Below are 26,121 nucleotides of genomic sequence, written 5' to 3' on the forward strand. Positions count from 1 at the left end.
AGGTGCTGTATTCACTCCTTCCATCCTCACCACAACACTCCGCGGTGAGGACTCTTGTTACCCCCAATTTACAGACTAGAAAACTGAGGTCATCCAGATATGTTACATAACTCGACCAAGCTCAGCCAGCCAGCAACAGGCAGAGCTATCTGAACCCATACAGTCGCCCTCCCGAGGGCATAATCTTAACCACCTCACTATGCCACGTTGCTTTCCTTCAGGGAGCCTACTTATGTGTTCAGTAGCGTGATTATATTGTTAATGTCGATCTTCACTGTAAAACTGAAAACATGAACCTGGCCTGCTTTTCTCTACTGATTCTCTAGCATCTTGCACACAGTAGGTGCTCAATACGAACTCAGATGAATGAGTAATGTAATCAGTCCATCAGTCTTGGAAAGAGTCCTACTCTTGGCCCTCTCTGCTTGGGGCTCAGGGCTCACCTCCTGCCCACTCACCTCCTGCCCGTGCCTGAACCAGCATCCCAGGAGTCCTGCTGTTGCCATGGTGACAGACCATCAGAGCCAGTGGCTCACTCAGGTGGTCCTGTCGGCTCCCTGGGTGTAACCCTTTCTGGCTGTTGGTCCTGGGAGTTGGTGATTCATACTTGGCAGGAGGCTGAGAGGTGAACTCCACACAGGTAGATATGGGAAAAAGGGGTGTGTGTGTGTGTGTGTGTGTGTGTGTGTTGGAGGAGGGTCCCTGAATTTGAATGTGTACCAGTTGGAGGGTATCTGCCTGCACGTTTGTTGGAGAAAAATGCCTGGGTCAGGGAAGTGATATTTTATGTGCGGGAGACAGACTTCAGGTTGGGGATGGGCAGTAGGGTCATCATTGGGGCAGAGGTGCTGAGTGGGGAGGTCCAGCTGAGTGTGCCATGGTTGATAACCCCATGTTTCAAGCCAAAACCCAAAGCATATCATTCAATAAGGGGCTTCTGGTTTGTGAATGATGTATAGGGAAAATCTTACAAAGATAAAAATTGAATCACATTTAGTTAAACATTTGGTAGTTTCCTTTATTGGGAAGAATAAATTTATATGGAAATTCAGAACGATGGGATGCTAGCCCTAGGGGCTGGGGAGGTGGGGCCCACACTGGTGGGGGGGTAATGGGTGGCAGGAGGCTCAGCGGTGTTGCTTCAGGGCAGCCCTTCAGCTCAGCATTTAGGGACTCAGAGGACCCAGCCCCCAAAGGGCCCTGTCATGTCCATGCTTCACCCCACCTCAGCCCTGATCACCCTGTGATGTGAACACCTGGTTGAGGGCTGCATCCCCTGCTAGAATGTGTCTCTGGCACATCATAGGAGCTCAGTAATTGTTGAACGGATTAGCTAATGACACACAGATGAAAGCCTCCATCCTCCTGCTTCCCCAGCAGCAGAATTCCTGGCTAAACAAAAACACACCCCCTTACCTTCATGCATGTCTATGCTTCCTTGCAGCCCTCTCCTCCCCACTACGCCCACTCAGCAGGAAGGTGTCCAGGTCTCTCTCTGGCCATGGGAGGAAGCTCCGGGCATGGGTGAGGCTGGAGTGATGTCCACTCCCTGGCCAGGCCCCACGTCAGAGTCCCCAAAGCCCACAGTCTGAGAGTGACGGGAGACCTGAACGGGCTCTGCAAGCATCAGCTGTCTCTCCCCTGCGTCAGCCAACCCCTGTAGTGGCCCGGGAGGACAGGGGAGGACAGCCTCCAGCTACCAACCGGGTAGAGGCAGATGCCTTGCCAGCCAGCAGAGGGTTAGCCGAGAACAGCCCGTCCCAAAGTCTAAAGTTAGAAGACGAAATTGTGTCCACTCTGTGCTTTCCCTTATTGATCCAAGAGATGATACGAGCCCCTAACTGTGCACAGATCCCCTTAGAGCCGGGGCATGGGGCTTGGGGGGAGATACAGTAGCTTCCACCTGTGTGTGTCGAAGGCCGGGGTATTGATTAGTTCCTGCCTGTGGAATCAGTGTCCATCCATCCCCTTCCCCAGTCCTTCCTGCCCATCGGCCAGGGCCCAGCAGTACTTAGTACTTACTTTGTGCCAGGAACTGTTCTGGGTGTGTGCGTGTGCATGTCCGCATGTATGTATATATGTCTATATATTTCATACTCATTTAATTTTCATGACCTTATGAGGTAGATCCATTATCCCCATTTTACAGATGGGGAGACCAAGCCAGAGGGGTTAGGTGAGTTGCCCAAGGTCACACAGCTGCTACATGGTGGTGTAGGGATTTAACGCCACCTCCTCTGTGATACTCTCCTTCCTTGAGCCTTCCCATGTGTGAACAGTCTCTCCCTGACGTGAACTCAGAGATGCTGGTTCTCACGCATGTCGAAGCCCCCTTACCAGGCTTCCTGATAGACCAACATCCGTATCCCCCACAGCACCACGCACAGGGCCCCGGAGATGGCTGACTCTGCGAATGAATGGCAGCGTGTGAGTATGTGAATGAGCCAACAAACTGGTTAATGAGGAAGAGAGAAGAGTGGAATTGGGATTTGCCCAGGTGAATTCACAGCCTGGCAGGAAGGGTACAAGGACAAGGGTGGGGGCCCAGGTGGGCCGGGAGCAGCGATCCTTCAGGAACCTGCTTGCCACTGGATGCCCAGCACTGGCCAGGGTCCTTGAGGGCCAGTCATGAAGGGCCGTCCAGCTTCAGGCTGGCCAGGAAGAGCCCGTGAACACACACGGAGCAATGGGAGAGCAAACAGTACGGTGGCTACTGCCTGTGAGCATGGAGGGTCAGCCCGAGAAGTCGGGCCGCCTTCCTGGAGGAGGTGGAGGAGCAAGAGGAAGACTGGCACTCGGTGGGAGATGGGAGGGGAGGCCCAGAGAGGAAGGTGTACACAGCCAGAAGAGGAAGCAGGAATGGACGTGGTGATTTGGGGAAGCTGGGGAAGCCGCTATGGGGACATGGGATGCCTGTAGGGGGAAGCATAAAGTGAAGTTGGTAGGGGAGACAGGGGTGGGCACAGAAGCTTCCATCTGAGCCGGTATTGCTTGTGTATGATTTTTGCCAGTACTTTAAATATGTACTTCAAGTTTTAATAGGTACTTAAAATAAATGCTCATTCTTAAGATCGATTTAGGTCTTTAACTTACATTTATTATAAAAGGAACTTTTATACTAAATAGAAAATTAGAATAGGATAGAATGGAATAGAATAGAAAATGACCGTAAAAATAAGCACAAAGGAAACCAAACTAGGTTTCTGCTTTAGTCCATTCGGGTTGCTATAACGGAACACCAGGGACTGTGTGGCTTATAAACAACAGAAATTTATTTCCTAAAATTCTGGAGGCTGGGAAATTCAATATCAAGAGTGTCAGCATGGTCAGGCAAGGGCCCTCCTCCTGGTTCATAGACAGTGATCCCTCACTGTGTCTTCACATGGTCAAAGGGGCATGGGATCCCTTGGGGCCTCTTTTATAAGAGACTAATTCCATCCGTGAAGGTTCCACCTTCGTGACCGAGGCACCTCCCGAAGGTCCCACTTACTAATACCATTGTGTGGCTTTGGATGTCACCATATGAATTCTGGGGGGAAGCAAGCATTCAGACCATAGCAGTTATTGAGTCCTAGCTGAGTACCACTCCTCTGGAAGCCTCCGAGCCTGAAGCCTGCTCTCTCTCTGTTACAAAGGAAAACAAGCACGTGTTGGAGGGATGCTTTCACCAAAGCCAAACCAAGACTTTCTCCTTGACTCATTCCAAGAGACGGAGCAGAGGAGGAGCAGAACATCCTCTGCTCTGTGAATCAGTGCTGTCTGCTGCATGGGCTGCGTCTTCCAGAACATTTCCCATTACTCCTTGGGCCAGCATCCGTGTTAAGTTACTGATTCGTCCTTAACACACAGAGAGGAGCCCTGACCGCAGCCCGTGCCCACCTGGCCTGGGCCGCAGGCATACCTGGAATGGTACTCTCTCTTGCAGGGAATACCAACAGCATTTTCGCCCTGGACTATATCAGCGGAGCGCTGACCTTGAACGGCCTACTGGATCGGGAGAACCCCCTGTACAGCCACGGCTTCATCCTGACCGTGAAGGTGAGAGCCAGGTGGTGGGCAGCTGCATCCCGTGGGGAGGGCTGCCCACACTCTGGTACCAGCCTCCAGCAGTGCCCCCCTGCGGAAGCCCCCGGCCTCTAGCCGTGCATGGTTCCGGGGCTCGTGCACGGGACCCCGTGAGGAAGGGACCACACTTACCAGGGCGTAGGCCGAGTCAGGGCCCGGTGCTGGGTACCTCACAGACATTATCAACAATTACATAGGGTTAGGACTTTTATCCCCATTTGAGGAATGAGGGGGCACATAGGAGGTGCTCATCCGAGGTCCTTAATGCTACCTATGATTCCAAGTTCTCTGTTGCAGCCAGCTCAGTTCTTATACTGACCCCGTTTCTGGGGTTTGTCCCGTTTCTAATTCTGACAGCTCCCCTGGGGCTAGTCCCTGGTTAGGAAGCAGTAGCACAGTGGGGAGAGGGGGAAACCCTGGGGTCCTTACCCTGGAGGTGTGCCAGAGCCACAACCCTCTGGCCCCTCTATCCCCTGCCACTGATGGCTGGCTTCAGTTAAAATCTCTGATTTGCAGAGCCATCATTCCCTGCGAAACCCATTTAGGGTATGGACTCTGCCTGGGCCACAGGGGTCCTTCTCAGCCCGTCCCATCGACTGAGGCGGGGGAGGGCACAAGGCCTGAGGAGAAAGGCTTGGGGAAGGAGGTCCTTGCATCCTGAGGAGAATGGAGCAGCCCAGCCTGGCCCTTGATTGGTCTCCTTGACCTTGGGAAGGCTGCAACAGCAACAGGTTGATTAGCCCTCCCTGGTCATCTGGATCCTCTGTCACCACCCATTGTGCTCACTTGGGCCAGGTAGGGGCAAGGGGAGAGGGGCTAACACACTGCCTCTTCCCTACCCTGCATCAAGCCACCAAGCCAGGGGCCCCTCTCTGCCTCCCCTCCTCTCTGTTTGCTTCTTATGGAGGCATGTAGTTCCAGTTGGAGAGAACTGTGGCCTGGCCCCAGGGCCACCCCCACCATCCCGGGAAGAAGATTTTATCGTTAGCATCCCCATTTTACCTTTGAGGAAACTGAGGCTCAGAGAGGTTAAGTAACTTGCATAAGGACACACCGTCAGAGTAGGTGTCAAACTTAGGCAGTAGGATTCCAGAACCAAGGGGACGAGGTGGCGTAGTGTTGATAAGACAGATAAGATGATAACACAGATCTGCGGGACCCTGAGCTCAGTTCTTCCACCTTTATATAAAATGTGAGGGTAAGTTCCCAAACTTGGCTGTGAATCCAAATCTCCTGGGGAACTGGTAAAAGATAGCTAGTCCTGGGCCTCCTGCCCAGAGATTTGGGTTCAGAAAATTGAGTGAGACCTGGGAATGGGTATTTGGGGGCCAGCGGGCTCTGGTGCAGAGACAGGGCACCCAAGGATTTGGCACTCAGGATTTTTCCCTGAGTCTGACACAGACCCTCATGGTACCTAGCACAGTGTTTGGGCCATAGCAGGTGCCAAATTCAGTCTTGATTACCTGCTAGCATAAAAATTCTTGACCTCAGTTTAATCATCTGCCAAATTGAATAGTCTCCCTTTGCCCCTTGATGAGCCCCCAGATCTGTCTTATCATCACCATGCCACCTCGTCCCCTTGGTTCTGGAATCCTACTGCCTAAGTTTGACACCTACTCTGGCTGTGTGTCCTTATGCAAGTTACTTAACCTCTCTGAGCCTCAGTTTCCTCAGAGGTAAAATGGGGATGCTAACGATAGAATCTTCTTCCCGGGATGGTGGTGAGGGGATGGGATCATTCACATAAAGCACAGGACCTACCATTGAGAAAGCCTTGGTAGGTGATCATATTGTGATTATGGCTGCCTTCATCTCTGGGGTGTTTGTCCTCTCCCTGCAGGGCACAGAACTGAATGATGACCGCACTCCATCCGATGCCACAGTGACCACAGCCTTCAACATCCTGGTTATTGACATCAACGACAATGCCCCGGAGTTCAACAGCTCTGAATACAGTGTGGCCATCACCGAGCTCGCACAGGTGGGCTTCGCCCTACCCCTCTTCATCCAGGTGGTGGACAAGGACGAGGTGAGTTCCGGGGACGCATGGCCTGTCCAGACCCCCGCCCTTCCTGAGCCATCCAACCCTGGGAAAGATGCCAGGTATCTCTGGGCTTCCAAGTCCCCATCTATAAAATAGAAACAAACATTCCTGCCCTTCCTCCCCTGCAAAAATCAGCAGTCTCTAATCCTCAGCCTACCCCCCACCCCCGCAAAAACTCTTGGAGCACACACTTCTGGTGTGTAGTTCTTCATTTAGTGATTTATTTAGGAAGATATGCTCATCCTGTTGATCTAGTATGTACATTATAAAACATGTACCAAAAAATAGATATTTTTTTTAAGATTTTATTTATTTTTTGATATAGAGAGAGACACAGCGAGAGAGGGAACACAAGCAAGGGGAGTGGGAGTGGGAGAGGGAGAAGCAGGCTTCCCGCTGAGCAGGGAGCCCGATGTGGGGCTCGACCCCAGGACCCTGGGATCATGACCCAAGCTGAAGGCAGACGCTTAATGACTGAGCCACCCAGGTGCCCCCCAAAAATAGATATTTTAAAAGTTGGGGGCTGTTGTATAAATACGACCTTGGAAAAAAAAGTCTTATTTCTGCTTTTGGTGTAGTAATGACTCCTCCTTTTCCATGTGAGCAGCATAAGTGCTTTCAAGGGGATCCCAGGCCACAAGGAGACTCTGGGGGTCTGGGAAGCCTGCAGCCCCCTACAGGGTCTGCCTGGCTGAGGCCAGTCTTTTTTTTTTTTTTTTTTTTTAAAGATTTTATTTATTTATTTGAGACAGACAGAATGAGAGAGAGAGAACACATGAGAGGGTTTAGGGTCAGAGGACGAAGCAGACTCCCTGCCGAGCAGGGAGCCCGATGCGGGACTCGATCCCGGGACTCCAGGATCATGACCTGAGCCGAAGGCAGTCGCTTAACCAACTGAGCCACCCAGGCGCCCCTGGCTGAGGCCAGTCTTAAGAGGAAGGGACATGTGCCGTGAGTGAGGGAGAGCTCCAGAAGGACAGGCGGGAAGAGGCTCTGGGATGGGGCCCTTGCCCCACCAGGCCTGGATGGGACAGGCTTCCATGCTGATGGGGAGACCCTCTCAGCCTTCCTCCTCCCCGCCCCTCCCGTGTCCCGTCTCTCCCCTGCCTGTCAGCAGCCACAATCCTTAATAGCACTTCTATTTATTACCGCTGCTCCTGGCCCACTCTGCTCAGGAATTCCATTAGGTTTTCCAGCCTGTGGGGCTTCTCTGCAATTACGCCTTGCAATGCGGGACTCCCGCACTGGCCTTGCTCCAGGCCTGGCTTCCCGCTACCTCCTGCCCCTCTCTACTCCAGCTGCTCAACAAACCACCAACACACCTGCCCAGGAGCCCCTCCTCCCATGATTCAACCGTCTCCTGTCAGCTTCTCTTAGCTGCACACCGTCCACATCCACCCCAGCCAACCCTTGCCCCCACCAAGGACGCAGGTCTGCAAGGGCAGGTCGGTCCCACTGGGTGTGTGTGCGCATGCGCCCGTGCGTCAGCCACGTGCCCCCACCTCCTGCTAAGTCATCCCATCCCTATCTGAGATAACTAAAGTATGTACTGAGCACCTACTGTTTACAAGGAGCTATATTTGGTCCCTTGGGGGAGTGTAGCCCATGGGACCAAGTGTGTTTACACAAGGGTAGTAGGTACTTTTTAAAACATATGCAAAAATGTAGAAAGTTTAAAAGGTGGAGATAAACAGGTATCAAAACAAGCTCCAACATTTTCTCATGCCCCAGTGCGTCATCTTTTATCCCCCTGGAGCACAGCACCCCCTTTAGACACTGCTGTGGGAGTGAGAGCCTCGGGAGAAAGTACCCTGTCTGGATTCAGGCTATGATGAATGTCCAAGAGAACAGAGACGCTGGTCCTCGCGTGCGGGCCAGTGACAACGGGCAGAGAGGGCTCCAGAGCTCGGCCGAGGTTGGGGGAAGAAGGGGCCAGAGGACCAGCCAAAGCTCTACGGTGAAAGGGGGACCAGGGCTGAGTCTTGGGACACAAATCAGATGGTGAAAAGCAGCCAGGAGGGCTGGCGGGTTGGGCAGTGGCCCGCAGAGAGGCCCAGAGAGAGGAACCTGCGAGTAGGAGGAGGGAGCAGGCTGTACTGTGTGATGGACGCAGGGTTTGCATAGCGGGCTGTTGCGAGGCTGGGCTGGGACACAGGCCTTGAGCCTTGAATGCCAAACCAAGGAATTGGGGCTCGATTTTGGAGGCAGCCTAGAGGGGAGGCAGCTTGTGGCCCAAGCTCTGGAATCAGCCGGGCCCTGTGTTCAATCCAGCCTTGCAATTCTTGCTATCTCTGCGACCTTCGATGAGCCGTGGACCCTTTCTAAGCGTCACTTTGCTCATCTGTGTGAAAATGTATCCATTTCTATTGCAGTCACAAATTAACCCTGAAACAGAGGTTTATTTCTCGCTCAGAGATTTTTTTTATTTTTTAAAGATTTTATTTATTTATTTGACACAGAGAGAGAAAGCACAAGTAGGCAGAGAGGCAGGCAGAGAGAGAGGGAGAAGTAGGCTCTCCACTGAGCAGGGAGCCGGACGTGGGTCTCGATCCCAGGACCCAGGGATCATGACCTGTCGCTCAGAGATTTATTACTACTCATCCAGCACAGGTGGGCAGGGAGACCCCACTCTGTAGTCACTCAGGTACAGGCTCCGGAGTCACATTGGTCCCTGCAGGAGGGAGGGGGCAGCTAGGCGGGCAAGCACCAGCTCTTCTGTGCTTCATCCTGAGCTGCCTGGAACTGCCCAGAGCTAGGGACGTGGCGCCACCTCACTGCCAGAAGGCTGGGGAATATGAGGAAGAGCTACGTATTGGGCTTGCCAACAAGGGATAGAGAAGGAGATCAGGCCTTTAGTCTGTAGGACTTAGCACAGTACCTGCCACACACCCAGATGTTAACCAGATGGTCCAGGGAGCATCCCCACCAGCAGGGCCAGAACCCCAGGGCCCTCTCACCACCACTGGTTGGGGGATTTCAGGGCCACCCTGACCCCTTGGGGTTTAGCTCAGTCCTGCTTTGCTGGAAGGCCTGTCCGCAGCGTCTGCAGGGAGGCTGAGGGGTGTCTGGGTCCAGCCTGCCTCTGGTGGTCGCTCCCCACCCAGGGAAAGGTGTCAGCGTGCCTGTGGAGGACCGGGTGCCCGGTGCTACCGGGGACCATTGCACTGCTTGCCCCAGGGAGTTGGCCAGTCTGACAGTAAAGGGCTGGCTCCTCCCTAGAGGGCCCCGCTTCTCCAGGGCTCAGTGGGGTACAAAGAGGACTACTGATGAAAAAAGGCAGCCCAGAAGCCCAGACTCCCCACCCTGAGGTCCTGTGGGTCACAGTCCAGCCTCCCCATAGAGCTGCACCCAAACCATCCCAGACGTGGTCCTGGGCCAATTCCTAAATAAGACGGAGGAATAAATTGCTTTTTAAATTGCCCTGGTGTTTTTTTGTTGTTGTTGGGTTTTTTTTAATGTCTCCCATCTCTTCTCTCCAGAATTTTGGAGGGATCCAGATCTGGATGAGGTAAATGATCCCAAGGCCCAGCCTTGGGTGCTAAGGGTCGGGCCCCAGGTTCCCAGAGTGGAGTAGTTCAGCCACGTTGCCAACGTCCAGACTCTGAAAAATCAGGGAACCTCAAAGAGAAATCAGGCATCTTTTGTAAAAGGAGATTTTAAAAATTAGTTGTTTCTTCCAGTTCTCTTTCTGAGGGGAGGATAGGTGTTGGGATTCGTGTCTGGGGTGAAGGTGGCTGGATTTGCTAGGCGTGGTGGAAGAATGTGTTCATCGAGCAAACTAGGAGGAGGGAAAGGAGCATGAGGAGAGGTGAAATCTTTTTGTCACAGAGTCTAGAGAACATGTGATTCTCCCTTGCACTCACCATTATTGTGGTTTTGCAGATGTTACTGTGATGATCTCAATCATACCTGTCTCACGGATTAAAATGAAGAATTCACAGGCAGGGGCAGGCCTGCTTTTGCTCGCCAGTGTAACCCAGAGCCTCACACTCTGCCTGGCATTTGGGAGGCACTGCAGAAATGTGTGCTGGTTGAATTAAAGCACGATTTAATGATAAAAGTAGCCATGAGGTGGCTCAGAGCTTTGTCCAAACTCAATCCTCAGTCAGTACCCCTGGGCTAAAGCTCAGTTCCCCCTGAGTTTGTATAAGAAGGTGACCTCAAAAGTCCACAGTGGGGCAGCAGAGAGTGCTGATGGAAAACAGAAAGGGAAAGAGGAAGCAGTTTAACCTTTCAGTTAGCACTTTATGGCAGTCATTCCCGAGAAGGATGCTAATCTAATTCACAAAGACTAGACAATGCTGGCATCCCCTCCAGATGGAAGATTCTGCCCAGTTTCTTGCTGAATCTCAGCCTCTGCAGGAGAATTCAAGACAACAATGGTACTTGAAAGAAGCCCTTTCTATCTCCCGAGGACTCCATCCTCATTGTCAAGTCCTGCTGAGTAATTTCTTCTCCTTTGCCCAGCTACAGAAAACTCACAGAAGCCCGAGAAGGAAGGGTTGAATAGGATAGGATAGGATGGGCTGAAACCACCAAGAGCCCATTTGTACTGCATGACAGTTGAGATGCAAATAGATGGTTGTAATGCAAATCACAAAAAAAAAATCTCAAGGCAAAGGCCCCAGGAGTCAGGCTTGGTGTGGAGCTCAATTCTGAGTTTCAAATTAAAGGCTGTGGCAGCCTCATTCCCCTGCTCCTGGCTGCTGGGCGTTCTCTTGTCTCTTCCTCGGTGTTCTGGAAAGCCACAAGAAATAAGCAGCACACTCGCCCACTTAGATTCCTTACCCGCGCCCTTGGCCGCAGCATGTTCTTTGTGTGTTTTCTCCAGTTGGGTCAGCTTTTCCTCTCCTGATCAAGCCTGCAGCCCTCCCCACCCAGTCCTGCCCACAGCTGAGCTAGCCTGTCATGTTTTCCCATCTGCATGGGGTGACATTATTAGGATGGTTGGAAGTTTCTGTTCAGTTGTCCTAAAAGCCACTCTCCTCCTTCGAGTAGATTCTCTGTGCTCTGCACCCTGCCTCTGCTGCTGCAGCAAGTGTAGATCATCCATGCTCCGGCTGCTTTACAAATGCCAGCAAAGGGCTTTGTTTTTAAATACTGTTGGGCATTGTGCGCGACCCCTCCCAGCGGACTCCGAGAGCTGAACGTTGGCAGTACCCCTCACCCGCCCTGTACCTTTCTTCTCAGGAGCTGGGAGCCTTTGATCCACTCCATTTCAGTCTCATTTCTGACCCATAGCTTCCCAGAACCTATTTCCTGCTGTCCTTGAGAATAGTTTTGCAGGGGAGTGGGGAGTGGGGCACCAGTATCCCCCGGAGAGGCCTCCACTGCCCAGTTCTGGCTATTTCTGGGGATTGGGATCATTTGAGAATGGCCTTCAGACTTCATTAATTTGCTGGCGCACCCCCCCCCCGCCAGGCCTTTCTGGGGGCCTCTGTGGAAATTCACATAGCTGGGGGATGACGTATGCATTCACTCAACGAACATTCTTGCGCACCTACTATGCGCCCACCACTAAGGAATTAGTGCTGAAGATGTGGTCCCTGGGCTCCAAGAGCTTCTGTTTCATCCCACCGGGGAAGCTGGAGGAATAGGTACAAACTGCACTACAGGTGGAAATGAGTGTCAACAAGTCAACCACCAGGGTGAGTGATGGGATGCCATTGGGGGGGGTGATTTTTGACTCAGCAGTTCCAGATGGCCTTCCAAAACAGGTGCCCTTAGTGCTGAGGTTAAGAGGTGTCGAGGAAGCAGCCACACGGAGCTGCAGAGGGAGAACATTCTGGCAGCAGGTGCTGGGGGACTCCCCCAAGGGCATAGGTCCCCTGAAAGGGAACCGGCTGAGTATTTTCAAGGAGCAGAAAAGAGATGGGTCGGGGGGGGGGGGGCTGAGATGCAGTGAGAGAGGAGGTGAGTTAGTGGGAGTTAGTTAGTTAGCAGCATCAGTGGGAGCCGGGCCAGGCCCTGCAGCCCCGGGAAGGCTTTTTTTCTGTTACCGCAAGCCCAGTGGGGAGCCAGGGGGGTGACATGCTCTGAGTCACCTTTCTTAAGGAGCCCTCTGATTGCTGTGTTGAAAATGGGCTGTCGGGAGCCAAGGCTGGAAGCAGGGAAACGTAGCAAAGCTGCACGGGAGCCCCCTTCCCCTCAGCCACCTGTTCCAGCCAGCAGGTGCTTTCCAGCATCTGGCTGGAGGCTCTCTTACAGTTTCACCATTTTCCTCTCAGGGTGGCAAGAAGCCAGAGAACCCGAGTCCCCTTATTATGAAACCCGAAAATTCCAATGGAGACCGCCTTCAGAACTCTGCCCAGGAGGACAGGGAGTGGCTACCTTTGGTCTTTGTGACAGAGGCTCTCCCAAGTCAGAATCGGCCCAGGACTCTGAACCCTGGCCCTAGCCTTCTGCTACCAGACCTACCCCAACTGCCCAGGGGAAGTGGTAGAGAAAACCCCAAAGCCATGTTCCACCCCCATTCTGCTTCTGACCCACAGAGCGATTCCAAGCAAGCCACGTCCCCACTCTTTGCCTCAGTGTCCACCTCGGGAAAACCATGGGTTGGGCCAGTCGGTCTCAGTGAAGATTCTACAAACCTTTTGGTCCAAGAGGACCTGGGTGGGAAGGGGAGGGTGCCACCTGAGCTTCCTACTTCTCTCCTGCCCCCCACGTGGGCCCCTCCTCCCTTCCCCGAACTTGCTCTTGCATCTCTGCTCCCTACTTTGGGCAGAGGGATCTGGCCCCTCTGTGGGCCTCCTCCCCCCACCTTCCCTTCCCCAAACTTGTTTCGGCACCTTTGCTCTCCACTTTGGGCAGAGGGATCTGGCACCAGTGTAGGCCTCATCCCCCCACTGCCCTCTCCCAGCCTGCCCATGTGCTTGTTTATTTGGTGCTACCTGGAGCATCCATTTAGGAAGAGAGAAGCAGCCAGAATGGTGAAAAAATGAGCACTTTGAAGCCAGACTGCCAGGGTTCGAATCCTGCTGTGCTACTTTTGATCTGTGTAACCTTAGGAGACTTAATTTATCCTTTCTGGTTCAGTTTTCCTATGTGCAAAATGAACGCAACAATAGGACCTACTTCACAAAGCTGTTAGGAGGATTCAGTGAGTTAATATGTGTATGTGAAACCGTGCCTGGCCCATAAAAAGCACTCTTTAAATTTTAATTGTTTTTATTATCCCAACCCTGAGAGAGACGTATATTATTGTGTTTCTTCAGAGAGGAGGCAGTCAAGGCTCAGAGAGGTTAAGGGGCTTCCCCAAGGTCACACAGCCAGTGGGTCACAGAGCTTGGCCTTGAACTCTCAATCCTGTGCTTCTTGCTTGCTCTGGGGAGCTCTGCATTCGCAGCCACAGCTCCCCCATTCTCAAAGGTTTGGTCCCACCAAGCAGGTCGGTCTCCCACCTCCAGCATGGCTGCGGGCAGGGTGAGGAGGGAGGTAAGGCAAGGTGAACGGGGACACATCTGGCAGGAGCTAATTCTTATTTCAGGCAGGAGATGACACGATTCATTTGTTTGAGGGGCATAGGAAAAAAAGAAAACAGAATTACCCACCTCCCCAAGGAGAAAACATCACCAAATAAATAAATAAAAGAAAGCAAACGACAGGGAGAAAAAGCCATATTCCAGAATACTGGGTTTACTTATAGGGATTGGGGGGAGGGGCAGTGAGAAGGGGAGATGTTCTCGTTCTCCTGTTAATCTGGGCCTTGTTTTTATCCATCACCCTCATTCTCCATTCCACATGTGTTCCAGGCCTGTCAGGGACCCAGCCCACAACCTTGTCTTTATTTAAATTTATTTTCCCATTTGTTTTATTCTTCAGTCTGTCCAGCGTGTGGTTTCTCTAGCCCCTGCATCATGGTTGTGGCTGTGGGCCCCAGGGGCCTCGGCCAGGCTTCCTTTCAGTCCCAAAAGTGGGGGCCCACTGCCTCCCCAAGGCATCCATGACTCTGGATGGAATAAAAATCTGCATCTTTGAAATAAGTCGAACAGAGAAAGACATGTATCATATGACCTCACTGAGATGAGGAATTCTTAATTGCAGGAAACAAACTGAGGGTTGCTGGAGTGGGGGGTGGGGTGGGAAGGATGGGGTGACTGGGTGATAGACACTGGGGAGGGTATGTGCTCTGGTAAGCGCTGTGAATTGTGCAAGACTGTTGAATCTCAGATCTGTACCTCTGAAACAAATAATGCAATATATGTTAAGGAAAAAAAAAAGATAGGAGGGGAAGAATGAAGGGGGGAAATCGGAGGGGTAGACGAACTATGAGAGACGATGGACTCTGAGAAACAAACTGAGGGTTCTAGAGGGGAGGGGGGTGGGAGGATGGGTTAGCCTGGTGGTGGGTACTGAGGAGGGCACATTCTGCATGGAGCACTGGGTGTTATGCACAAACAATGAATCATGGAACACTACATCTAAAACTAATGATGTAATGTATGGGGATTAACATAACAATAAAAAAAGAGAAAAAAAAGAAAGAAAGACCCAACCACCCCAAGTTTATTAAAAAAAAAAAATCTGCATCTTTATTTCCACTCACCTGTAACTGACCGTTAGCATTCCCTTTAATTATGAAAATAGAAACAAACAGTGGTATTAGTAGAACCTGGGGCTTTGACCCCAAGAGAAACCTCAGACATTTTCCTATCACATTTCCGGTGTCCTGGGATCTCAACATACCATTTACAGTTATCACTACTTTGAAATTACAGCATATGTTAACGCCTCCGCTGAATCTTATTGTTTAATGCATTAAGAAGCACCTAATTCTTCTTTAACACCCCTTTAGAATATGTGGTTACTGTATTTCAACATGATGAGTTGCCTTTGTGGTCCCATGTATCTTATTTTTTTGCAATTAAAAATGTTGTTCTAGAAAGGGGGTCCGTGGGCTTCACGAGACCATCAGAGGGGTCCTTGGCACACAAAAAAGATGAACAAACCCTCCTTAATCCCTGTGCTCATGAACTACCACCCTTTAGCCCAGCTCCCTCCTTGGGCTTTTGCTGTGAGGCTGACATTCTGCTGGTTGGCAGAGTTGGCATCCTGAGCCACACATCCATTTGGAGAGGGGTGGGAGCAGGAAGGCTCCGTGTCACACATTCAGCAGAGGGTCCATTTTCCAGCTCTGGATGCTCCAGGCCACTGTTCAACTGGGCCCCCTATATCCATCCACCAGCATCTACTTTGCAGTAGAGACATAGGGAATATACGTCCCTGCCACCCCAGGGAGTGATCCCAGTTGCCCTAAACTCTCCCTGCCTGCTGATGGGACCCAGAGCATGGATCTCCATTTTCATATTTTCCAAAGCAATTTGAAGTAGAAACCAAACTCTAGAAGCAGTGAAGAGATGGGAAAGAGAGGGAGGGGCAGGCTGCCAGCATCCACGGAAGCAGATGTGAGTTTTTACACTTTCTGTGGATGTATGATTATCCAGTTATCCAGATCTTGTTTCCCTCTATTAGGGAGATAAGTGGGATCTGGCTGGAAATCACCCACCTCCCACTGAATCCCCTGAGCAGTATAAAGGAAGTAGATAGAGTGCTTCCAACGTTCTGTACCTCTCACCCAGCTTGTGAGTTCATCAGTGACGCAAAGCTGAGAGAAAGTAAGGAGTGAGGGCTTTGGTCCAGGGAGCAACCAAGACGAGGCACATCCAGAAATGGAGGTCAGCACTGCCCTTTCCCCAGTCCCCATGCCCCAGGCCAAGGTGCCCATCCTGGCTGCTCCTGTTTCTAAAAGGTTCTCTGGTGATCTGACTGCCTAGCCGGGTAAGAGTCTGCCCAGAGCCATGTCTACACAGCTGGTACCTGGAATCCATGTGGCCTTGTGAGCATCGCTCTACAATTTTGTTTGCTGGGCAGTGGGCAGGGGTCCGTTTGCAAGACCTCTGTTGTATCTCAGCTTCAGCTCACATTTCCGGGGTTCTTCCGCCAAGGTTTAGGTTCTCCAGGAAAATATCTGTTGATTTCAAAGCAAAGCCATTCTGGAAGGGAAGCCAGGGGGAGAAGGACAGCCCCATCTGCTCTTTTTCCTATTAATTTCTCCCCAGTTGCCTTCACTGAGGCTCTTATTATGATGGTGGTGATTATTAGGATTTTTCTGTGCGTGGCTGCATCCCATGGTGTGATTCCTCCCAGCATGCTAAGCTCCAGCCTCCCTGAAGACTAGAGGGTGTCCTCGGTGTGATTCTGACACCTCCTAATTTAGTCTCATCCGTAAATCTAATTAGCGTGCTATTTACACCAGGCCCAGTAGGCCTGGTGGGGCTGTGAAGCAGGCAGCCCCATTCCTCACCCTCTCCCCTCCCCAGTGCCTGCTCCCTGGCTGGGCCAAGTCCCCTCCCACAGCTAGAGGTGGTCTTTCATCTTGGATGTGGGGGATTGTACCCCTTTCACCCACCTCCCTGGCAGCTGACACTTTCCCCACCCCACCCCCGCTTAAGATGGGAAGTGGTGGGAGTCATTTTGTCCTTAGGAGTCACACTTCCTAAATGCAGAGCCTGGTCTTGCTGAATACCCCCACGGGGATCAGAAGCAGAACTAACGCACTTCATCCTCCATCCTCTTCCTCTCCGTGACCTCCTGGCTGCTTCATGCCCACTACGGTGCCCCTTCTACCGTGGGCACTGGTGAGCCCAGTCTCATCCTAGAATGTGCTCTCGTACTCCCACACTTCCCCACCTGCCCCATTTACCACCCCCATCACACCCCTGACAGCCATAGATGGTGTGTCTTGTTTATCCCCCTGTCTCGAAGAGTAAAGGTAAGCACCGCCCAGCTGGGAGTGGTCCCTGCGTGTCTCACCCCATCACTGTGCCCACGGGCAATGAAACATCATAATTAACAAGTATCAGGGACGGCAGAGCCCCACTGGGCAGCGGTGGTGAGGGTGGGCGCGGGGCCTCCTCCCCAGAGCCAGTGCCCAGCGCTGCTTGCCTGAGCTTCTGCAGACTCTGTCCCCTGAAAGGGGGGAATGGTGCAGGGGTGGGTGCGGCGGGGGCAGGAGGCATTTCAAGGCAAGGCAGCGTTTCATGACTGTGTTGTCACTCTACCCAGCAAGGCACAGGGCAGACACTCGCTCCCTCCTCCCTCTCCAAATCTTCGTTTCTCCATCTGTTACCCATCTGATTTGAAAAGGAATTGAGAGTGAGAATAAATTCTGAAAATCAAGGTTGTCATACATTTATATCCCCGGTTAAAAGGTGCAGGTTTTCCTCTTCTTGGTCCTTGGCACGTGCCCTGAGTCCAGTGTCGACGGGCAGGTGATATCTCTGCTTCTCTCACAGGGGCAAAACTAGCCTCCGATGAAATCTTGCACTAGGGTCAGAGCAGTGCGAAAGCTACGCCAGGCGGTGAAGTGCAGGGTAGGGGGCACCCGCGGGCCTGGGGCAGGCGAGCATCAGAGATGGCCTAGAGGGACTCTTGCATCGAGCGAGGGTAGGAACCAATTCATTAGTTTATGTAGTTGACAAATACTTGTTGAGCACCTGCTGCGTGCTGGATGCTCACGAGTGAACACAGCAGCCAAAGTCCCGCCCCCGGGGCAGCAGCCGTTGGGGGGGTGGGGGAGGGAGGGGGAAGAAACCAGTACATCTATGGCAGACTGCAACCAGAGCCATGGAGGAAAATAAAGCAGTCCTGGGGAGGCGGAGGGGTCGGAGGAGGCCTCTCTGATGAGGTGACATTTAGGAGAGACCTCAGTGAAGAGGGGCAGGCCCCATGGACACTTGGAGGAAGAGCATTTCAGGCAGTTGGCATGGCAGGCACATGGCCATAGGCAGGAGTGCACCTGCGCATGGTGCAGAAAGCGTGAGGAGGAGTGGGGAGGAGCGGGGAGGAGCGGGGAGGCCGGAGACTAGAGGAGGAGGTCAGATAGGCAGCTGGACCATTAGGGCTTGGCTTGCACAAAGCCCGAGGGAGGCAGGAAACCACCTAAGGGTAGTGAGGGCCTTACAGATTGAAGTATCGTAAGGACAGTCCTTGAAAGCGACCCAAGTGTTCATCCACTGCTGAGTGCATAAACAAAGTGTGGTAGCTCCACAACGGAATATTACTCGGCCATGATGGGAACGCGGCCCTGACACATGCTGCCACGTGGATGAAACTAGAAAACCTTATGCTAGGTAAAGAAGCCAAACACAAAGGGCACGTAGTGTAAGATGCCATCTGTATGAAATGTCCAAAACAGGCAAATCCGTAGTAGACACAGAACGCAGACTCGTGGCTGCAGGGGCTGCAGGGAGGGGAATGTGGCGTGATTGCTCACGGGTACAACGTTGGCTTTTAGAATGATGGAAATGTTGTAGAACGATATAGAAGTGGCAGTTGCACAACACTGTGGATATCCTGAAAACCACTGAATTGTACACTTTAAAATGTTAAAATGGTGAATTTTATCTCAAAAGAAAATTATTTTAAAGGATGCTCTGGCTGGTGGGTAAATAGACCACCCAGGGCAGGGCCATCACTGGGAAGTAAGGACAGTAATTGGAGGTGCTGTTGGGGAGTGAGAAGGGGTCAGCTCCTGGACCTGTTTTGAAGGGAGAGTCAAGGATTTGCTGGTGTGTGTGTGTGCATGTGCATGTGTGTGTGTGTGTTGAGGGGTGTGTGTTACAATGACTGCACAAGGTGCTTGACCGGAGCACTTAGAAACATGGAGTCCTTCCTTCCTGAGATGGTGAAGCAGTATGTTTAGCGAGGGGAAAGTGGAATCTGTAGTTTAGCTTTCAACATGTTACATTTGACATGCTTGTTAGTCATCTATATGGAAACATCGAGAAGGCAGAGGGGGTATGCTGATAAATATCCAACAAGCAGCTCTAGGTTGGGGGCCCCTCATTTGTAGCAGTCGGTGGTCTGTCTGAGGTAAATCCTATCACACAGACCTCAAGCCGCCAGCATGACTGCAGCCGGCTCACCTAGATCCTGGAAACCTAGCACTTGGCTCTCCAGAGTCCACCATGTGGACCCAGGCTGGAGATAGAAATGTAAGTGTCACCAGCACCTGGACTGTATTTAGAGTCACAGGTCCAGCTGGGCTCACTGAGGCAAGGGTGGGTGTAGGGAGAGGGGGGCTGGGGCACCCCAGTGTTCACGTTAAGGGAGATGGGGATGAGCCAGCCAAGGCGACTGAGAAGGAGAGGCTCCCCAGGGAGGAGGAGGACCTAGAGGGAGCACGGCAGGACTGGAGCGTGATGGGGAGTTTGGGGGGACAGGCACTGTGCAGGAAGAGGGGCAGGGCTCAGGAGAGGGAGGAGGCAGCCAGCCCTAACATGCAGCAATATTTGCCAATTAGCATATGGATTTGTGTTTACTTTTCTGTTTTCAGCATAATGACTCTTAATTGCCCTCATTAGGGAATGTCCAAATCCAAATCCGCTAACGTTTACAGAGCAGGCCAACCAGGCTGTTTTTTTTTTTTTCTTTTTTAATCCACTTGACTCTCTGCTCCCCGCCTTCAAAGCCCTTCCCCGGCACACTGACAGGCTCGCCTCTTAGAGGGATGCAGGACTGCCCCTCCAGCTCAGCCCATCGGTGCAGATGTTAACTGGTCCTCTAGGGACAGGACTGCTTAAATAAGCAGACCGCTATGGGGAAGTGAGAATCAGGTGATCTCAAAGGCATTATAGGAAGTGAAAGCAGCCACTCTACATTCTGTGTGATTCTTTGACATTCTCAAAAAGACAAAACTACAGTGACAGAGAACCCATCAGTGGTTACCAAGGGTTAGGGGTAGGAGAGGGGTTGACTATAAAGGTAAGCACAAGGGAGTTTGGGGGATGGTGGAACCGTTCTGTGTGCTGGTTGTGATGGGGTAACACGAATTTATACATGTGTTAAAATTCATAAAACTGAATACCCCAAAATGTCAATTTCACTGCAGGTTAATTATAAAAATTATAAGTTATTGACAACTTCTCCCCCCCACACACACACCCCAAAAAAGATGAAGTGAAAGGTGGCAGCATAAATATCACCACTGGTGAGCTTTTGGACTCAGCACCATCCTTCTCTCCACTGTCATTTAATTCAGCAAGTATGTAATGTGCACCCCCTACAAAGCCAGAAAGGTAGACTGGAGGGCCTTGAATGCCAAGATGAGTTTGAACCTAATTCAGCAGGCAAGCGGGAGCATCAATGATTCTTGAACATGAGTGGTATCCTCAGAGCTATATTTTAAGTTGATTAATCTGGACACCAGGAGAACAAGGACGGTGACAGAGGGTGATGCCAGATGGCAGGAAGGGCAGGGACCGGATGCGGGGTCTGTGGGGTTGGAATGCAGCTAGGGTTTGGAATCCCAGGGATGGGAATGGCAGAAACCCAGAAGGGCAGGCTAGGAGGTGGAAAGAAGTTGGGGGCTGTCATCACCCGCCTGCTAGGCAGTGGCCAGGCCCTCCTGGTATCCTCTTCACCTCAGCTTAGTTCCTCATCTGAACGCCCTCCACCCACTCTTGCCCACTCTCTCCATTTCTGTCTGTTTTTCTTTGAGTCTGATTATCCTCTCTTGCCCCCCTTCCCAGCCTTCCTCCTGCCTCTGTCTCTGTCTTCTGGTTTTTCCTCACACCCACACATTCACAGATAAACACACGCGTAGCCCATTCATTCGTACATGTATCCCATTGTCCATTCATCCGTAGTTGTGTGCCCCATGTGAGTGCCTTGCAAGGTGTGGAATGCGTCAAGTAGGAGGGGCTCTTTGCAGGCCTGGACAGCTGTGCCCGGGTTAGACTTCTGGAATGCAGTGGCTGCTGAGTGACATGCAGGGCTGTCCCCAGGCATGATCACCCATCTGCCTGAAGCCCAGCACCCTGTCCCAGCCCAGCACCCATCCCTTAGGGCATTTGTGATGTTTTTGTCCATGGGAAGGGGATGCAGAGCTGGGCAGACCTCCCTGGCCAAGGGCTAGGATGAGGAAGAAGATGAAATCACTCCCAGATCCCCAGGCCCAGGTGCCTGGCCTCTACACGGCTGTGAGCCCTGCCCTCCCACCTGAGGCAAAGGGATCCCTCAGTTTGAAGGCAGCCCAGAGAGGGCAGTTGGCCTGAGGTCACAGAGCATGTCAGTTCCCGGGCTCCCAGGACCCCCCTCCCCGCCCCCTCAGCCCCTCCCTGCCACCCGGAGGCCTGGGGAGGTGGACTGGCAGTTGGAGAGGCAGAGGAATACAAAGTGGTGTGATTAGCGGCAGGCAGTGTGCCCTCCCGATTTCCATAAGGCATTTAGATGTCTCTGCTTTGCCACACATTTCTCTCTCTGTGGGAATAGGGAAATAGTCTTAGCATGTAAATAGACAGAGCCAGGCAGCTGCTGAGTGCAAAGTGCAAAGCCCAGCTCCGCACTAACCCCTCCCTGCTCCTCCTGAGGCCCCTTGAGGGCTGGATGCCCCCTCCCCCAGCCGGCCAGGCTCATCCTCCTCCTGCAGCGGTCCTGCCCCTCAGGCTACACGATCCTTCCCAGCAGAGGCCCCAGAGGGAGGAGAGGGACAATTTTGGGCTTGAGGCAGACCGGGATGCACAACCTTTTTTTCCCTGCATTTTGGATTCTCCTTCCTGCACCTCTAAGAATACTGACACCCCACGTTGGCCTCTTGCCCAACCCCAGCCAAAACTCCAGTGCAGGGTTTGTTGGCAGAGTGAGGGAAGGAGTTGATGGCAGGTATGGCTGTGAGGTCCAAGTTGGCAGCTTCTGATCAGAGTAGTAGACCTTGAAGTTAAGAATGTGGCCACCTATGCTGGGAGGCGAGCCCGGGTTGCCGGCAGGACCACAAGGAAGGCATTGTTGAGCTTTCCACTTGGGGTATGTGCCTTTCAAACAGGGTCCCTTGCAGGAGAGAGGGAAGGAACGAGGAGGGGGTGCATGGCCTGGGGGGGACCCTTGAGATCTGGGGGGTGGGGGATGAAACATGTCATCCTGGAATGAAGAGCTCAGAGCCCCAGCCTCATAAATCCTACGCAGCACCCTGTCATGTGCACATGAATTTCCATGTGGCCTGAGAAGGTCCCTAAAATCTCCTGGGCCTTCAACATAAAGCTTGCCCTTTGACCATGCCCACAAGCACTATTAAGGTGAGTCTCGGCCTCCTGGTCAATCCCCCTAAAGCCACTTCATTTCTCTAAGTAACCCCTGGACTGATTGCTCTGATGCCTAGAGGTCCAAGGGCAGCCCAAAGATTTGGATCCCACCAGAACTGGCTATTTACTTGGGGCATAGAAATGAGGCCAGCATGGCTGGTTCCAACTCTGGGAGCTCTGCTGTATTCAGTGGACATAGGTGGTCCCCAGGACCCCTCCAAGATGGGACCCTCAGAGAGCAAAGGTCACCAGGGCTGAGCAAGAGCCCTTGGCCAGCCGTGCAACCATCTTCACTGGCAGAGGACCAGCTCCTGTGCATGAGCCCTATGAGGACTTGAGCCTCCAAGGTGGTGCCGCCTTGGGGGAGCACCTGTTGGACGCTGGGACTGGTGTGTCAGATGCTCAGGGCCTTGTTCTCCATTCCGAGTGCATGACCGACACACCTTCACAATGGGGACAACTTGCCCTGCTGGGCTCTCAGACATGCCTTGTGGTATTGGACACCAGCTCTCCTGGTTTGCCTGTGACTGCCTGGGTTTTAGCACGTTTAAGTCCCACGTCCTAGGGGCAAGCCTGAGACGTGGCCTGGTTTTTCCTCACACCCACACATTTATACATGTTGAGAAACTGAGGCTCTGAGCCAGACAAGCCCAGAATGCAGAAGAGAGGCAGGTGGCCAGGGGTAGCTTGGCTCTGGAGGTGTGAGAGTCCCATAGCGCACGAGGGCAGTGGGCTGCAAATCAGGAAAACAATTTGAAAGCACCTGTCCCTCATTTACCTTTATGCAAGTACCCAGCGCACATTATAATTCACTTCCCAGAAGAGCCGGGGCTGGCTGTGGGGCCAGCGACAAGATCTGTCTTGAGGGAGGGAGGGGAAGTGTGCACGTGCAGGTGAGGAGCACCTGCCTGCCTCGTGCCCTCGTCTGTGAGCGAAATAATACACACGTCCGCGTGATGAAATTGACAGCTCTCTAGTATTCTTTCCCCAAAGTGCCAGCTGCCGATCGGATTGAATTAGATTTCACAGGGGTTTTTGCAATACATGGAATTCACCAGCAAATTACTCTTAAAGAGGGAAAATCAATCATTTGGAGCAGAGATAAGCTGAAGGCAAGGCAGCCTTGGATTGATCCCGTCTGTGCAGGCGTGTGTGGAATTCAGCAGATAACCTGGGGAGAGGAGGAGGGGGAGTCTGGCAGAGAGTGGGGCAGAGGAGAAGGAAGAAGAGGAAGAGGAGGAGGGAGGGGGAAACAGGAGGGGTGATGGAAGAGGAGGGGGAAAAGGAGAGATGGAAAAGAGAATGGGGGGAGAAAGAGCAAGGGAAGGGGAGAGCGGGACCAGAGGAGAGGAGAGGAGGAAAAGATGAAGGAACACAGGGAGGGGAAGAGAAGGCAGCAGCTGAGGAGGAAGAGGAGAGAGGCCTGGAGCAGTAGCAGGAGTGGAAGGCAACCCAGGGGAGCACAGCAGGCATGAAGGGCCCTTAGAGAATCACCTCGGTTTGCAGATCTGGAAACTGAGGCCCAGAGAGAACGAACGGCTTGCCGCAGCCACACAGTGACGAATGGCCCATCCTGCCCACGCTGCTCAAGGGCCCAAACCACAAAGGAGCTTGGGGAGGAGGGTGTGGGTGGGCTGAGAACCTGAAACCAGGGGAGTGTCCTTTACCTGATATGGGCCTGAGAAGCAGCCCACTCTCAGGACAGAGAAACTGAGGCTCTGGGCCAGACAAGCCTGGAATGCAGGAGAGAAAGACAAGGCTGAGTTACCAAGCGTGTGCTGTGGCCTTTGCTGGGGCCCTGGGTTGGGACTGTGTGTCCAGGAACAGGGCGTGCGGTCCGGGGAACGTGAAGAGACAGAGACAGAAGGTTTCAGTTGCAAGGAGGTGCCAGCATCAGTTCTGGACTCTGAAACTTGGAAGGTCCCAGGGGGTTGAGGCAGAGTTAGGGGATGGAGGCAGTGGCCACCGCATGGCGCCTTCTGGTGGCCCTCTGGACTCTGCCTTCACGGTGGGCAGCCTGCTGTGCTGGGCATGGGACGCTGCCATGGGGCAGCAGGCAGGGCCCAGGGAGTGTGGCACCCCCCTCTTAGGGGCAGGGGACTGGTGGGAGAAGCAGTGACATGAAGGGGTGCCGAGAGGCCCGTCTCCTGCCAAGGTTCGCAATGGCATGTCTGATTGGGGTTAATTAAGTGAAAGGCTGGACAATGGGGTGATAAAGAATCCATCTTCAGTGGGCTTTGATTTTCGGCCGCTTGCGCTCGATAGCATGGAGGAGACCAATAGAGCGCAGAGGAGAAGGGAGACCTACAGCCCCTGGCCAGCATGGGGGGTGTCCACTCGCCCCTGCATACATCCAAGCCTTTGCCCTTCCCTGCCTGCCCCTCTCATTCCTGGCGAAGGTCTAGAAATCAGCCTTCCCCAAGGCCACCTCCTCCCCTCCCCCACTCCCTTCTAGAACAAGAATAACAACCCTTATTTACTGAACACCCACTCAGTCCCAGGCACTTTACCAGGATCTTATAGCTCACCTACAATGGTGCTGTTAGGTGGCCCTCATTCTTTCCATTTTGCAGATTAGGGGATTGAGGCTCAGAGAGGTAAGAGCTTTTGTGCAAAAGCACACAGCTGAAAAGGGCAATTGCTTCCATCTGGAGTCAGGTCCAACCCCAAGAGGCCGTGCTTTGAGCCACCACTGAAGCTTAGGGCCCCACACCCTGGAGTCGCTGGTCACGGGGTTCTTCCCTGGCAGGTCTGAGTCCTGGACACGGTTTCTGTAAGGGTGGCCCTGACCCTTGGGGCACATCTGGGCACTCCAGACCCCAGCCCCATCCGGGCTTAGCTAAGACTAGACTACCAGCCCACAGAGCTCCCTGGCTCTTCTCTGTCTCGCTTCACAACACTGCCCACCACTCCCAACATAAAGGCCACCTTGGGCCTTGCTGCCCTTCCCTGGTCCTTCCTCTTCTGTGGAAAGGAATTAAGGTCCCTTGCAGGGTATATCGTAGCTCACAGGGTAAGGGGAGGTCGGTACCCCTAGCATTTGGGGTACGAAGAAAAAGAAACACACAAAGCTCCTATCAGAGAGCCTCCTGTCTTAGGCAAGAAAACATAACTCCTATCACCCACCAAAACAAGATGGGGCAAAGACACAACACTGCTTCTGAATCCTGCTGGTACGCCTTGTTCTCCCCACTTCACAGATGAAGAAGCTGAGGCTCCAGGAATGGAAGTGCGTTGCCCAAGGTCATACAGCTAGAAAGTGACAGAGCCTATTCCCCAACCTGAACCTTACTTTCTACTACAGATCACATCACTGGTCCCCAACCGGCTCCTCCCCTGACCTCTAGCAGGGAGATGGGCCTCTCCAAGGGGTGAAATGGCAGGGAGATGCGGGGGTGCGGGGAGGATGGAGGAGAGTGGAGAACCAAGCAGGAGCTGTGCAGGAGGTCATCTGTGGGCCTCAGGTCCAGGGAAGTAGTCTGGGGGCCAGGCCAGACCTTCCTCCCTTTGGAGACCAGGTCCTCTGCCGGAGGGATGTGCCAGTGTCTGCAGGTGATGATCTAGGGAAGCTGTGCTCAGAAGTCAGGTGCAGACCCTGAGAGAGCCCAGACCACCCCCCCTGCAAGCCCAGGGCTGGGGCCTGCCCGAACGGTGTCCTGGGCCCCCCCCAGAGTTGTGAGCCTTCAGTGAGCCTGTAGAGGGCCCAGCACATACGAAGCTCTCAACTAGATGGAAAAACATGGCTGGGTCACTTCATGGAGCCAGGTGACCCCTGGCACGTGGGTCCGTTGGCCCTGGGAGCTTCAGAGAGACCAGGAGGGGTGTCCTTTCTGGGTGGTGTCTGCTCCAACCGCCCCCAGCAGCGGGAGGTGGGGGGGCAAAGTTGAGGGGAGCCGAGGGTGGGGGGGCAGCCCCTTCTGGCAGCGACTGATA

General features: G+C 52.9%; 1 protein-coding gene across 2 annotated transcripts in view; it reads left to right on the forward strand.

The window, feature by feature from the left end:
• CDH23 (cadherin related 23) overlaps positions 1 to 26,121 on the forward strand; it is a 365,329-nt gene that overhangs the window by 171,796 nt on the left and 167,412 nt on the right. For both annotated transcript variants that reach the window (XM_021699647.1, XM_021699649.1), the window contains exons 9-10: positions 3,926 to 4,038; positions 5,906 to 6,094. In XM_021699647.1, coding sequence (XP_021555322.1) covers positions 3,926 to 4,038; positions 5,906 to 6,094 — 302 coding nt within the window. The remainder of the gene's footprint in view (positions 1 to 3,925; positions 4,039 to 5,905; positions 6,095 to 26,121) is intronic.

The sequence above is a fragment of the Neomonachus schauinslandi genome, chromosome 6 (assembly GCF_002201575.2).
Source record: "Neomonachus schauinslandi chromosome 6, ASM220157v2, whole genome shotgun sequence".
Classification (NCBI taxonomy): domain Eukaryota; kingdom Metazoa; phylum Chordata; class Mammalia; order Carnivora; family Phocidae; genus Neomonachus; species Neomonachus schauinslandi.